General features: G+C 41.9%; 1 protein-coding gene across 3 annotated transcripts in view; it reads right to left on the bottom strand.

The window, feature by feature from the left end:
* agap1 (ArfGAP with GTPase domain, ankyrin repeat and PH domain 1) overlaps positions 1–13103 on the bottom strand; it is a 115798-nt gene that overhangs the window by 51190 nt on the left and 51505 nt on the right. For all 3 annotated transcript variants that reach the window (XM_088331751.1, XM_088331749.1, XM_088331750.1), the window contains 3 exons: positions 12917–13072; positions 12750–12842; positions 39–143 (listed from right to left, as the gene is read on the bottom strand). In XM_088331751.1, coding sequence (XP_088187877.1) covers positions 39–143; positions 12750–12842; positions 12917–13072 — 354 coding nt within the window. The remainder of the gene's footprint in view (positions 1–38; positions 144–12749; positions 12843–12916; positions 13073–13103) is intronic.

The following is a 13103-nucleotide window of genomic DNA, read 5'->3' as shown; positions in this document are numbered from 1 at the left end:
TGTGTGTGTGTGTGTGTGTGTGTATGCGTGCATCTTACATGGAGACTTGGGTGATAGGTGAGCAGGCCATTATCGCACAGCGTCACATACTTTTTCTTCCACTCCTTGTTGAGGGACTTGCCGCTCCTCTTCAGTAACATACCCTGCCGGACAAGCACATATTTTTACTTAGCTAGCGCCAAAGAAAATTATTTAAAATATGGTACTCATGGGTGATTATGATCTTCTAGGACAATATTACAATTAATATTTGGCATGACAAATCATTCGAATGATCCGTGTCTTTAAATACATGATAAATTATTCCAAAATTATTTTTTGAGTGAGACTTTATGGGATGGCGTGAGATGGGGCTGCGGCCGGGGGACGGGGTCGGCTGACCCGTGCAGAGTTGCTAGGCTGGGGGGGGCTGGTTGTCCCAGTGGTATTGCTCCGTCCCCCAGGGCTGCTTCTCCGGCGCTTCTGCTGAGGGTGGGATTGGTGCTACCCGCGCTACGGTGAGTTGGTTGGGAAGCGGGATGGATGTGACAAAAAAATATTAAAAAGAATACTATGTAGTGAAGTAAGGCTTTTTTCTGTTTGAAATTAATTGTCAAGTGCCAAAAGGGTTAGGAAGGACAGAAATGAGCCAAAACAAAGCTGCGTTCTGATATATTTACAAGCAAATACAAAAATACGTCACTTGAATTCACATTCAAAATCAACTTGGTGTGCATGTCACATGACATGACACATGTAGCATTCATTCAAAGCTTTGACATCTTTGTGACAGCCTTGTGCTGTTCAGTCAAGACACTCGGCTTCCATCAAAAAATATCCATTAATGAGTTTGAGTGCAACGAGCACCATAATCACGCAATTGTCCGTCTCTGCGTATGCCGGCACCCTAACGAGCTTACATTTGCAGGCATGCTTTAATTGTCTGACTTTTTCCCTCTTCAAGCTTGTTAACATGGTCGCGTAGGAGCGCCGAGCGGAGAGATGCGCATCAGCCGTGGCTGAGTGAGCAGCGAGGCCGGGCCACCGCCGCCCACACTTCATTTGTGCTCCATTCATTAGGTGAGAGAGCAGGAAGGTCGCCTGGATGGCGAGGGGAGGAGTGACAGGGGGGGTAAAGGAAGGCGGTGGGAGCAGATAAAACTGTCCACTGATTAGCAATTAAAGCTGCGCTGCCACGCGTGTCACTCCATTGGACCTCAACAACATTAACACGCCGACACAGGATATTAATAGAGTCCAGCCGTACAAGGGAGGGGGCAAGCGGTGGCGGCAACCGAAGAGGAGACTAGCCAGGGAGACGGCCGGCGGCCCCAGACGGACCGGCTCGGCAATGCTCACGGGGCTCAGCTTTGATTAAGATAAGCAGTTGTTTAAGAAAGGGCTTGAAATACATTGGAATAAGATGACTGGTGGCTCAGGGAAAAAGGAGCAGCAGACAGAGTGACCATTCGTCTCAATTTGCATTGGGAAACTGGGAGAAATACAAAATAATCACACAATTGTGTCACCTTTCATAAGAAACAAAAGAGACCGCATAAGAGTCACTTGAACTACTTACCAAGATGTGAAAAAGTTAATAAAGTGCGACCTTACAAAAAGCACTGCTTTTGGTCTTGTTTGAGACATATTTTGCTTGAATGCAGCTTCATTTTATTAAGTCTAAATTGACCGAAAAAAGAAAATTAGGAAAGATCAATTTAGACTTATATATCAGTTTGTGAAAGGCTGCAATATAATACTGCTTGTCAAGGGCATAGGTTTCGGTCATGCCATTTTTTAAGTGATCATAATATTGGTGGGGATGCTTCTCTTTCGTCCGTGCCAAAACTACGCCCTTGTTGCTTATTATTTGCCTGATTTTTTTTATGATTCTTTTACTCATCATCTCTTCCAACAAAAATATGGGAAATGTTTTTTCCGTTATATTTTTGGGTTAGAATTCAATTTTTTTCTATCTAATCATTCATTAATTCAAATGTATTATCTGTAATTCTGTTATTTTCTTGAAAAATAGTATTGCAAGAGACACATCGGTTTGTGGCAGTCTTTGAGCATGTCGTCACATCACAAGACTGGTACATTAATGTAAACTGATCAGATTTCTTCAATACACACAGGAGAGACAGAGCTGTAACAGAAACAAATACTGAATATAGAACTGGGATATCCCTTAAATAAGGCTGTCTTAAACTAATAGGGAAATACAGACAAGGAGAAGTTTAGACAAAAGAAAATATAATATAAACTATCAAATAGTGAGTTGAGTTATTATTATACATGTATGTGTCTGGAACTAGCACTCCACCTCCCCCTAGAGGGCGCCAAACTGGGGGGACTGGTTTGACCGAACACACGTGCATCTCATGAATACCAGCTCTACCTAATGACTGGTTCTACTAACACATGCGGTTGGATTGTTTCCTGGTCCAGCTTACCTGGTCTGATTTTTGGCTCCCTTGTGCCCGCCATCGTATAGGCCGTAGACCATTTGAACTTTTCTTTCAGACTGTGTTCCTTTTTGTGTTTATTATTTATTCATCTGCCAGCCAAGACTTTTACAGAAAGCCTTGGTTGTTGTACATTTTTTCCGCTCTAGTAACAGAATGCTTTTTATGGTATCAATCGCCTCAAGAAAAGCCTTGCCATTCTTCCAACTCCATATCATTTTAGGTATGAGGACTGTCTGTAATAGCTAAACCAAACAGGCTCAGGCGGTGTTCTGTGGATATTAACAATGAACAATGTAACACAGCCTTATTCCCATGAAAACAATTGCGACAAAGACATACTGTAGGAGGTGTCCAAAATTGTAATGAGTGACACTGAGTGGAATCTTCACTGCTAACATTCCTCAGTTTCAACGGTCTGAATGACTTTTTGGGACAGGAGACATCAGCGGATTAATTTGAGTCATGCATCTAGCACATCACATGCAATCGCTTTGCATGGCGGTCTGAACGCTGACGGCTAAAATGTTTCATTATGCACATCTGCAGGCTGGGTGACACACACACAGGGCAATTCACCCTCAGGAGTGGCAGGGCTGTCTTGATGGTGCACAAGGTCTGTGTGAGGAAATAAATATGTCCTCACATATACTCATTCGGCACTACCTCGCCCGGTGAGGTATTGTTTCCTATTGCTTAGGAAAAGGTCGATAGCTGGGGGGAGGGACCTGGGGGAGGCTGCATTGATGTGGAGGATGATGTCATTTGTTAAGCGTCCAAAAATGTCCAAAGGCACAGGCGAGTGCCACAGTTAAGTTCAGGTAGAGGAAGCTAGATTGTGAAATAAGACTGAAAAGAAGTGCCATAGTGCTTAAGAAAGGTCGCGTGTTGACTGGAGGCTGAGAGATGAGCTCGTTCATTAGATGACATCCGGCTCGAACCCGAGGGTCGTGCAGCAGTCACAGTCAGATTGAAATGTTAAATAGGCCTCTGCTGTGTTCCATAAAACTTGGAAGTTACGAATTTGGTGGTTCACTTTGTACTTTCAAAATCAGCTTAAACAGTGAACTATTAATTAGTTGGCTGGTAAAATTATACCAATAAAAGAAGGTCTGTTTTTCTAGTGCATCGAGAAAATGATTATGATTAACTTAATGTCCATCAATGTGTTTAAGTCTATTACCATATTGTTGCTGTCATGGGAAAAATGTTGATCGTTATTTTTCAAAGTAAAACCAAACGTCTGGCTCTCCAAAATAATTACTTTTAGTGAGCTTCCTCAAAACGTCAATGATTTCTAAATTATTTTTTTTAAATGACACCAAGGTACTGACCAACATTAGGAATAGATAACAATAGAAACATTAACATTGCTCAAAAAGTGACCCATAAATTATGTTCCGGAATCAAAGTCTTGGTTTTTGAATCAACACAGGTATAATTGCGCTTTTAATTCTGATGAGGTAAATACATTTGAACTTTTACAGTTATTTTAGCAATGTATTGATTCGCCTGGGTTGCAAAAAAAACTCACGGTAGTCAGTGATTTATCTGATGGAAGATATGTTGTAAATTAATATACACACCATAGAACAGAGGCAGCACGGCAGCGCAGTGGTTAGCGCTTGTGCGGCACAGTTCATGTCATGGGAACCTCCTGCGTTGGTTCAAATCCAGCTCCAGACTTCCTGTGCGGAGTTTGTATGTTCTCCCCGTGCTTGCGTGGGTTTCCTCCGGGCACTCCGGTTTCCTCCCACGTTCCAAAAACATGTATTTCAGGTGAATTGGCCGGTCCAAATTGTCCCTAGGTGTGAATGAGCGAATGAGTTGTCTGTCCCTGTGTGCCCTGCAATTGGCTGGCAACCAGTTGAGGGTGTCCCCTGCCCACTGCCCGGAGATGGCTGGGATGGGCTCCAGTCCCCCCGCGACCCTAATGAGGATACGCGGTACGGCTAATGAGATGAAATGAGGCCATAGAACAGGGGTCACCAACCTCAAGCCTGCAGGCATCCTACAGAAAATGGCAAAGCCCTGGTACTAATAAAAGACTGATGTTTTAGTAGTCGACTGAGCCGAATTTTAACCTAACTTCTAATAGTTTCATTCTGGGAATAACATAATACTAAAAAAGTAATAACATAAGTTTTTGCTTTTTAAATGCATACCAAAATTTGTTGCCTTTTACACTTATCAGTAACAAAAAAGTATCCCTCAGCTTCAAAAAGGTTTCTGATCCCTGCTTTAAGGCTATGAGAAGATGCGTATAATGAGAAGATATTCTGGGCTTTATTGATGATGCACCAAAGTTCTCCTGATGTTTATGGTTGGTCGCGAGAAATAATTTGTTTGCAACCTAGAGTCTATAGATTGAGATGGTCTGCTGTAAACAAATAGAGTATTTAAACCCTCCATCATCCCAATGTTCATTCTAACACAATGGCCGCTCATGAGTCAGATCCAAAAGTAGATATTGGGGCGCTCAATCGACTGGACAGAGGTGGACACCCTTTCCACAGAACAGACAGATCTCCGTGGGGCCACGACCCTTTTGTTCACCCGAATCCCACTAGAGCAGGAAGCTAAATTGGAGGTGTCACCCTCCGACAGAATACGAAGGGTGAGGGTGACAGTGGGTGGGAAGAAAGCTGGACGCTTGCCTCCTCTATCGCGGCGGCCATCGCGGCTCATCCATCATGCTTGCCGACAGCTTGTGTATGCTTGCGCCTAGATTGCGGGCAAACGGTTGCCGTGGAAGAGATGTGATCAACAAAAAGCATCCCTAGATCCAACTTTTGCAAACTTTGCATGTGCTGCCGCTGAAAACAGACTGTGAAGATAAAAATAATAAAGTTGACTAAGGGTCACTTCCTCAAAAGGACAAGGTTAGTGACCAAAGTAATTGACTATTCGGGCAATGAATGACAAAGCCAATAGCTTGCTCCAGCAGTTAGTTCGAGTGTATGAACAGACATAAAACACAAAGACCCTGAGGCCAACCGCGGTCATCATGCGACAGCCCCCCTGGCAAAGAAAAACCAGAGATGAGGTATAATGAGCATGTTCTTTGATTGACGCCTGAGTGCCACGTTTTAATTATTCCTCCGACAAAATGGGAGTGACGCCCCCTTGCAAAATCTCATTTGCTGGGGTGAGCGCGCGTGACAAAAAATGTCATGGCGGCCAAAACATCTCTGAGCGGTGACAACCTTTTGCCAGGAAATTATATTTTCTGTAGCCTGGCGAAATGCGGATGCTGTGTCACCCTCGTTAAAGCCTTGATAGCAGGTCTTTAATATTCACCGTCTTAATTAGGGCTGCGGTTAATTAAATTAAATTCTTTGGCTGCTAAATGAAGCAGATTATGAGACATATTTTATTGCCAGGCGTGAAATTACAGCCTGCAAGCCGCCAATGGCAGCCCAAACTAATGAATTACAGGGTAAATAACATCCGAATTAAGCATGCAATATAGCTCCTGACAAAGCAGCCGGCGCCGAGAGGGGATGAGCGCACTTGTCAAAACCAGCCAGTTGTCTGCAACCAGGGGAGCCCATTTCGGTGTTAATCGCTTCCTTACATGGAAAGAGGACTGTCCCGTGCCGGGAAGTATGCCCCGTTAATGATTATTGCAGGAACAGTGGGTGTGATCAACAAAATTCAACGATCCAAAGGTTTGCGATTTCACTTTGTGTTCTTAGTGTTTGGTATTCAATTATATAGGAAATTATTTTATATTTGCAATACCAATTTTAAATAATTACCAAGACATTTTAGCATTGCAAAAATTATATTATGAACATTAAAAACGCGTCAACTACTTGGCAAGAACAGTTTAAAACCGAAAATAAATTGTTTCCCCACAATGTAAACCCTACTTAAAATTATAGAACACAACTAAGTTTAGTATGGAAACCTGGAATGGGTCTGGCTAAAATCTACAACCGCTCTCCCTGTGGGAATTGCCTTTCCCAGACATCATTCACAATCAATTAGTGGTAAGGGCCTGCACGCATGAATGCAACTTAACATTGACTGACACAGTTTACTTGCTGCGATATGGTTCCGTCATTATGAGTTCAGGTATTCGTGTTGACCTATTTGGCAATTTCACTATCAGTAATTTTTTTCTTGCAAAATAAAATTACGCTGATTGGAAAATAAATACATTAAAAAAATTATATAGTAGAGGGGTGGCGAACACGTGGCTCTAGAGCCGCATGCGGCTATTGGCCAATAAGAATGCGGCTCTTTGCCTCATCATATTTTCTATATACTGTGGCTCTTTGCCTTGTTTCATGATTATTATTTTTTGTGTATATTGAGGGTGGACACTTTCCTTGAAATCAACACAAGAACAATACTTGTATTGTAAGGTGAGGAGTGTGTTTTGGGATATAATATGTTTTTTATTGTGTGTTTGTGTGTGTCTGTCTGTCATGGCAGGTCAGTGTGTGGTGTGGCTCTATGACTCTCACAGTTAAAAATTTCGGCTCTTTGTGTCAAACTTGTTCGCCACCCCTGATATAGTAGAACTACGGCTTACGGGGTCTTTAGCTTACGGTATTGTCACGTCGCAATGTGGGCGACCATGTTGTTTTAGCCCCTCGTTACAGAATTTCTGATTCATAAGATATCAACAACAAATTATTTTTGTCTGTAAGATGCCTATGCGTAATTGGTCAACATCATAGAAGATGCTGGTCTGCTATTAGTGTGCATCACTGCTTCATGAAGATGCCAATATACTATTGGCTGAACTCCACTCTACAATGCTCTCTCTCTCTTTGTTTAGTTCGGAATCCCATGTGAAAATTTGAATTTATTTAGCTACGCAAGAATTGCAGTGATGCTAAAGGGTGAAGCAATTACATGAGAGTCAAAATGAAATGAAATGATCTGCATTTATATAGCACTTTTCAAGTCAAGACTTCTCAAAGCGCTTTACAATGTGCTCCACATTTCCCAATAGCGGCCTTGCAGCCATGTAAGGCGCTAACCTGCTTATTGGGGGCATTAGGGGTTCAGTGTCTTACCCAAGGACACTTCGACATGTAACACGGAGGGACCTGGATTCGAACTGCGATCTCTTGATCTCAGGACGAGCGCTCTACCTCCTGAGCACACATATTGTTATCTTTGCTAAGAAATATTGCTGTAACCAATCGGTGATCTGGGCCAGGTGTAGGCAACCCAAAATGTTAGAAGAGACATACTTGAACAAAGAAAACAAAAAACAAAGTCGTCCGGAGCCGCAAAAAATTAAAAGCCTTTTATAGGCCATATAATGAGAGCTGTATGTATCTAGATTAGCACTATTAGCCTAATAAAAAATGACTAAGTTGGATGCAGCTTATCCTCTGGATAATGATGCACCACATAATTACTCTGTTGTAGGCTACTGCCTCAAGTTTAACTTCATTACAGTATTAATTAATTACAGTGTGTTTTTTGCTTTAACAAAATTAAACAATTGCAATTAAAAAAAAAAATCAATCACATGATACAACTCATTACAGGCAATTGAGTATTCTGGCACTGAATGTCCTTGATCTGTTGTTAGGTGATGGTGCTTGTCAATTTAACGGCCCTTTCATTCACTGTCTTAGTGGAAAAAGGCACATCTTTGAATTGACCCGGTATCGTACAGGCCAGCTGGAATTTTTTTGATTACTCTGGTTAAGATTGATCTCCTCCAGACAAACTTTTTCCCTCATCCAACTCCCCAATTTTTTCCCCTATCAACCTTTTTGAGGGTTTTTTTGACACTCACGAGATTTTCTCGACATGTCCTTACGCAAGTATTGTTTGCTCTCAAAGTGATCTGCACAAAAAACGGCAAACTTCTCCGGTGTCATTCCTTGCCTGTGATTTGACAGTTACCACACGCGAATGCCTGTAATACCAATACCTGAGAGTTAATCCATTGTGGGAAGTTGCAGCCACCTTGTGGGTGTTTAGGAGAACTACTTCGATTGATTTTCATTTAATAATAATAATAATAATTTCCTTGTATTGTCATTCTGTGTAACAATGTACACAGAACGAAATGTCGATTGCATCTGACCCGATGCAGCCGCAGCCAAGAGTTAAATCAAGGGTTTTATCCAAACCCGTCTCCTCTTCTTCAAGGAACCATTTGAATGTTCTCTTTTAGTCCAACGTTTGCAGAGTTAAAGTACCGGTAATTCAAATAGCGCTTGTAAAATGGGGCACTTCTTATATCTGTTCTGGCGCTCATCTAATTTCTCCAGAAGTCATGCAAATGCACATTTTCTCTCACTTCCAACCGGGTACTCTGCTGCAACTGTAGCGTTCCCTGGAAAGTTCTTTCCACATGACCCTTTTTGCTGTTTGATAACTTCTCTCTACAGAGCAAACATTTAGGTAATCAATCCGCATTGGCAATCAATAAAAATGAATAGGTCCAAGAAACGTTGAATCCTCTGTTTCTTCTCAGTTATATTTTTCTTTGGGATACATGACCTATTTGTTAAAAACAGCCGCCTGCCTTGTTGGTGATGCTTCCCCTTTAAGCCACCTGGGATAGTAGAGCAAGAGAGAGAGAGAGAAAGCGGCGGAGCAATGCACCACCGTTCAGCTTGTAGCTTATGAACTCGTACCAGCTCCTTGTGGAATTGTAACATCTATTCCACACATTTTTACAGCACTGGAAAATGTTAAAAATGGAAAGAGGACTGTCCCGTGCCCCGTGTCCCTATCCTCCAACAGAAACCATATTAAAAGAAAAATATATTTTCCTCCCCAATCTGTATAAATGTGTAAACATTTTTTGGAAAAGCGCTAGTGAGCCGCTGGGCAGCGATAAAGAGCTGCACACAGCTCTTTAGCCACTAGTGTTAAACCCTGACTAATAAAAAGAATATAAATAGGTGGTTAAAGCAATGACAATTCTCTCAAAAGGAAGTTTTCATAAACAGTTTTAGTTCTTATCAGTTCTCTCCCCCTTTCTGCATCCACTCACTACTTCACTGTACCAGCAACAACTAAGGTAAATAAAATGTTATGTTTATTTATTTACATGTACACTTATTTATAATGTAATTAAATCATATACACGCATATTACATTACTTTGTCATTGCTGTTTCATATATCTGCAAAAGACCAGGGCACTACGGTCCTCGAGGGCTGCATGTCCTGCCTGATTTTTTGAGGTTTGTCTGCTCCAACACAATCAATTCCAAACACCAGGATCGTTAGCAATCTCCTGCCAACCAGAGTTGAAGAAGAGAAACCTCCAAAAATCAGGCAGAACATGCGGCCTTTGAGGGCTGGAGGGCCCAGTTCTGGACTATAATGTTTTTAATTGGGGTACCAGGGGTTTGGAATTTATTAACTTATTACCATAAGTTTTTATCCTCCGCTATTAGACAATTTCACCTTACGATCCATTCCTCAAAACTGATTAATTTCAGGCTCTACTGTTCACAGAAAATAGTAAGAATCTAACTCCTAATGCACTATGCATATTACGTACGATCGTAATTCCCGAAAATTGTTTATTTTGGGTGAATTTCATTGTAGCTTTCGAACAACTTTGCCAGTCTGTCATTAGATCCTAGAACTCTTCAATCGACTGCCTGATAGAGATGTGAGCGAGCTGTTTGGCTTCTCTGCGCCAATTAGCAGCTAATTAGTGAAGTGGAGCAGATGTGGAGGAGTAAACAAAGCTGCATGAATCTGCTGCATTCCAAAAAAAATGATTCCAAGGTTTATTATTCAGTGAGACATTTCACTCGCCATTAGGCCTGCAGGAACTTGTTTTGGGAGGACAGTCCATCACGTTGCTATACATAATGTTGCCAACGCTTGAAGGAAAGCCGCAAAAAAGTCTGGATTTTTTTCTTATAACTACTTGTTATTTGGAGTTGAACAAGTAACATCTCTGTTGTTGAACAATGATAGTACAGCATTAAAAACTTGTCCACTTATTTGCATCATCCTATGCGTTGATGTTTCCGTTTAAAAAGGCAAACGTATAAACATAGTACGAGCACTGGACCAATTAGGTCAGACTGTTCTAGTTACTGTGACCCAACCATTCCAACAGGTCTTTTTAATGAGCGTGCTTCTTGCAAAAAATGTCCCTCTTTAAGAAGAGGCGGACTGAACCGGCATCACCTCGAGTGGCTCAGAGTCGCTCTAATGAGATCAGGATTGGTCACCGAACAGCACACAGGTAAGCTCTCCAGAGTCCAACCCCCATAAACACTCGCCCCGTCGTCCGGCTGATTTCCCCTCTAATCTTTATGACTGACAGCTCCCGTGAGGGTTCAAAATGGAGCCGTTTAGTTTGACCTCTCTGGCGAACACGCAACAGGACATGAGGAATGGAAACGTAGATTAGAACATCAAGGTGGGCGCTTTCATTTCTGTTTGATAATGATGCTGGCGCACACACTCCAGCAGAAGAACTTTACACTCAGCAAACGTTTAATATCGCTGTCAAATAAAAGAAAGATTCATTTTCACATTTTTACGGCTCCTCTTGAACTACAGGAATACAGTATTCCATTAGTTTTTGTATTTACTCCGGTTCCATAAGCACAAGTGAAAAGTGAATTTGGGCAGAGAACAATATATATAACTGTGCATGCGCAGTCTACATCATCCGGGATGTTTTAATGCTGCAAAGCACTGTGGGACTTATAGTAAAAAGATAAATTAAAGAAATACAAAGACAGCACTTGAATTGGTACCTTCGCTAAGGAATATAGTTGTAACCAATAAATGATCTGGACAATTATTAAGAGTAAGGAAAGCGAGTGAAAGTTTTAAATCAGTTTGATTTTTTAATCCGCCATTGCTGAGTCTGGCTCCCCCGGAATCCACAAAAATGAAATACAATTTTCCTTTACATGTATAATTATTAATAATGTTATTTAATCATATGCAGTATATCACATTCAGGTAGTACTTACTATATATTATTCTGTTCCATAACTACGGCTTTAGAGGAATTTTTGCAAAGTAGAAACTATGCACACTTGCAGTATTCCTCGTTTGCGATATTTTTATGCCGCAAAATATTGTGGAACTTAAAGTACAAATGATACATGCAAACTCCCTCTTACTTGCGAAGCCTCATGTTAATTAAATGAGGATATTTCCATTTTATGTTTTGCAACAAGGCAAAGAAAGCTTTAGTCAATATATAGTAAATGCAACAGTTACATTAATTCATATTTAGTGTAAGTCCACCGTTGTATCCAACCATATATAGAAGATATCATAGTTGTATCCATCTATATGAAGTGTAAGTTTATGCTTATTACAAGCCAGTAACACACACTTTGTAAACAGTTAGGACACAGCAACGGAGGGCATTTTTGGAGCGAGGGTAAACAAGCCTGGCACTTTGTTGATTTGGGTGAGTTACATGGATTAAATAATTCTTTAATTAATGTTATATGGTAAATACAGAAATTAAGACTATTTGTGTAATGACATCACTGGTGCTTCCCCCCAATCAAATTGCTCACGAACAGCATTAAAAAGATATTATTGAATAATATTCGTATGTTACTAGCAAAGTAAACGATTCATTCGAATGTCTCTAATCAGCGTCAAAGAAATAGAAGACCGTTCCCCGATTGGTTTGACTGTATTGCACTCTTAAAGCGATGGCAAAATTCTGCTATGCACAAAAAAATCTGCAGCACTAATTAATAGAAAAAGTCTGCAATGCACAGAAGACGTGAAAGTTGAACTGCTATATAGCAAGAAGACACAAAAAAACTGGACTTTTGAAATCCACGAAAGAAACGCCACCCTCAGGCAATTACCAATGCCTCGCTTGCTCTCTCTCCCGGTGAGACGGCCCCTAATCAGAGATGCAATTTGTTCATTAAGAAATTACAAACGAGGCTGCGGCGGCAACACGAGGGTCATGATTAGCACTCGCTAATTGCCCGATTTGCTCGTCGGGATGAGAGCCCGCCACCGCTGCGACATGTTGTCTGCAAATTAAGAGCCAATTCCAACACTTCCCTCGCCGACACAGCAGGTTGCTCGCCCTCCCCTTCCCCTTGCTCTTTTTTTCCTGAAAACGTAACCGAGCCAGGAGAAGTGCTCGGCCGCAGATGAGAGAGCGAAAGCAAAAGAAGCGGCTTGAAGTGCCGCGTGGTTGGCGTGAAGTGGGCAATCGAGTGGGGCAACGGAGGGGGGAATGCGCCAGTCTCCTAATGATGCGCTTGGAGGACCCAAGAGAGCTTGGCGCTTTAATTGATGTCAAGTGTGTGATTTCACACTTAATGAAGAGCTAGCAGACAGCAAGACTTACCTGTTTGATGGGAATGGCTCGCCCGCTGCCGATGCTGTCGGAGCGAGCCTCCAGACCTTTCTTATCTTTTTCCGTCTCGCTAGTCTTCCTCGACTGTTAAAGAAAAACAGTCTGATCATTCACTATCTCAATGATATCATTAAGAAGGCCCGAGCACCCAAACTAACAGTGAATAGATTGGAGCGACGTTTGGACTGCTTGCGGACGGGAGTTGGCGTGTTGGTGGTTTGCGGGACGTCGATTCGAAGCTCCTTCTGGCTTGTGCTTGGTGTGGACGGAACCGATGACGAGTAGTCGCTCAGACTACCGCCGCCGTTACTTGTCTAAAACAACAAGAAATACAGCAGGGGTCAG

Source organism: Urocampus carinirostris, chromosome 3 (genome assembly GCF_059441175.1).
Source record: "Urocampus carinirostris isolate Australia breed hairy pipefish chromosome 3, RoL_Ucar_1.0, whole genome shotgun sequence".
Classification (NCBI taxonomy): domain Eukaryota; kingdom Metazoa; phylum Chordata; class Actinopteri; order Syngnathiformes; family Syngnathidae; genus Urocampus; species Urocampus carinirostris.
The sequence above is the reverse complement of the archived record's forward strand: the minus strand, read 5'-3'. Positions and strand labels throughout refer to the sequence as shown.